The sequence below is a fragment of the Spinacia oleracea genome, chromosome 1 (assembly GCF_020520425.1).
Source record: "Spinacia oleracea cultivar Varoflay chromosome 1, BTI_SOV_V1, whole genome shotgun sequence".
NCBI classification, from domain to species: Eukaryota; Viridiplantae; Streptophyta; class Magnoliopsida; order Caryophyllales; family Amaranthaceae; genus Spinacia; species Spinacia oleracea.
In genome coordinates, this window is record NC_079487.1 from 47,294,310 (window position 1) to 47,295,950 (window position 1,641).

General features: G+C 33.8%; 1 protein-coding gene across 1 annotated transcript; it reads right to left on the reverse strand.

Annotated features, from left to right (window-relative positions):
• Nucleotides 1-787: 787 nt before the first annotated feature.
• On the reverse strand, nt 788-1,072 carry LOC110795500 (precursor of CEP14). The gene has a single exon (XM_022000514.1). It carries the CDS (start codon nt 1,070-1,072, stop codon nt 788-790), a length of 285 nt encoding a protein of 94 aa, XP_021856206.1.
• Nucleotides 1,073-1,641: the final 569 nt, after the last annotated feature.

The window sequence follows — 1,641 nt, forward strand, 5'->3', positions numbered from 1 at the left end:
GTAGGGATAAAAGATGCAAAAATTTGCACTGTTAGGCGCCTTTATTGCACGCGCTACTCTTCTCCTTCACATACTTTCACGCACACGGTATTAGAGTATGTTAAATTCTTGGTTGATCGAGTTTGCCAAGCAAATTCGTTTAACACAACGAATTCGCTTATTTAAGCAAATTAACAATATCCGCGATAACGGTTGAACTAATTTCTTTATATTTATAATATTTGCGAGCGCGCAAGTCCCTATAAAAGAACTTGTGATGTTGCTAAGAGGCTAAAAGTATAAGCAAAACGTCAATCGTTTCACTACTTTTACAAAAAATCAAAACGGTTCACTATTTAAAAAATTAAACTGGTTCATTGTTTTTTTTTTTCTTTTCAAAAAACTCAAAGTTAATTAGTTTTTAATTTAAAGACAAAAGAGTAGCTAATTTGGGAAATACAATTTAAAAATAGCCATTTTGGTAAATAAAATTTGAAAAATAGCTAATTTGGTAAAAGATCCAATAAAAAATAGATCACTTTTACATATATATGGGTAACTTTGAAGCATTTTACGTCAACTTTAACTTCGGTGTATAATATTTATCGTACATCCCATGTAAATAAGAATTTGAGTTTCCAAATATATTTATGACACATAGGCGTACCATGTCAGCACTGTGACACGGCTTAAAGGTCGCATGTTGGGACCTTTATCATTTTCGATAGTACTATGCTAATAGTAGTGCATGTATGCTAAGATGATGCAAAGTCGAGTATTTTTCTCTAGAGAGTAGAGACGGCGGGGATTAATGATGGCCAACACCAGGACTAGGGACGGATTGCAAATATCGAAGTTGGTCGCTTGAACGATGAACCGCCACGAAAAGCTTCCGCGTTTCACTAAGCACTGGTGCAGAATGCGGGATGGTGCCTTTAGGAAGGGCATTTGTCACCAAGCTAGTATCCTCGATATAAAGTGCCTTTTGAGTCTCCTTCAACACCCTTGCTGCTTCAATAGGAGCCGTAAACATGGATAATAATCCTACAAACACCAAAGCAACGATAATAACAATAGCAGTTGCACGAGCCATGGTCGATCGAGTTCTTGGAAGAACAACCGCGTTGTTATTCTATTATAAATTCTTTTTTGTTTGTGTAACAATGTTAATGATGCTACTTAATTAATCTTGGAATATCAAGAAGTGGTAATGTGTGTTGGTATTTTTATAGGTGTAGTTTTATGATGAATTTGTAAGGAGTAGTTGTTTTCAAAGGATTTTTGTGCTCAAGTTAGGTGGGTTTCAAGGAAAACATACGTACTACTCCGATTCGTATTTTGTTCAACCCATCGGCCCATATTGTAATGTAGTACGGAGTAATAATGTGATACTTTTTATAATTTCCTCGTTTCTTAAATATTGCATCATGGTTTACTTAACGTTTATCAAAGTAGATTTTGACTTTTAATATCTCGAATGATATATTAGTAAAAGTTATAAAAGTTTTATATTTAAAAAATGTATATTTGATAGGAATCTAACAAGATCTAACATGACTACAATATTTCTTAGGTAAGAATCACAAAAATGACCAAATGTCTAGTGAGAATAGTGTAAAATACAAGATGGTGCGATATTTATTGAACGGAGAAAATACTTTG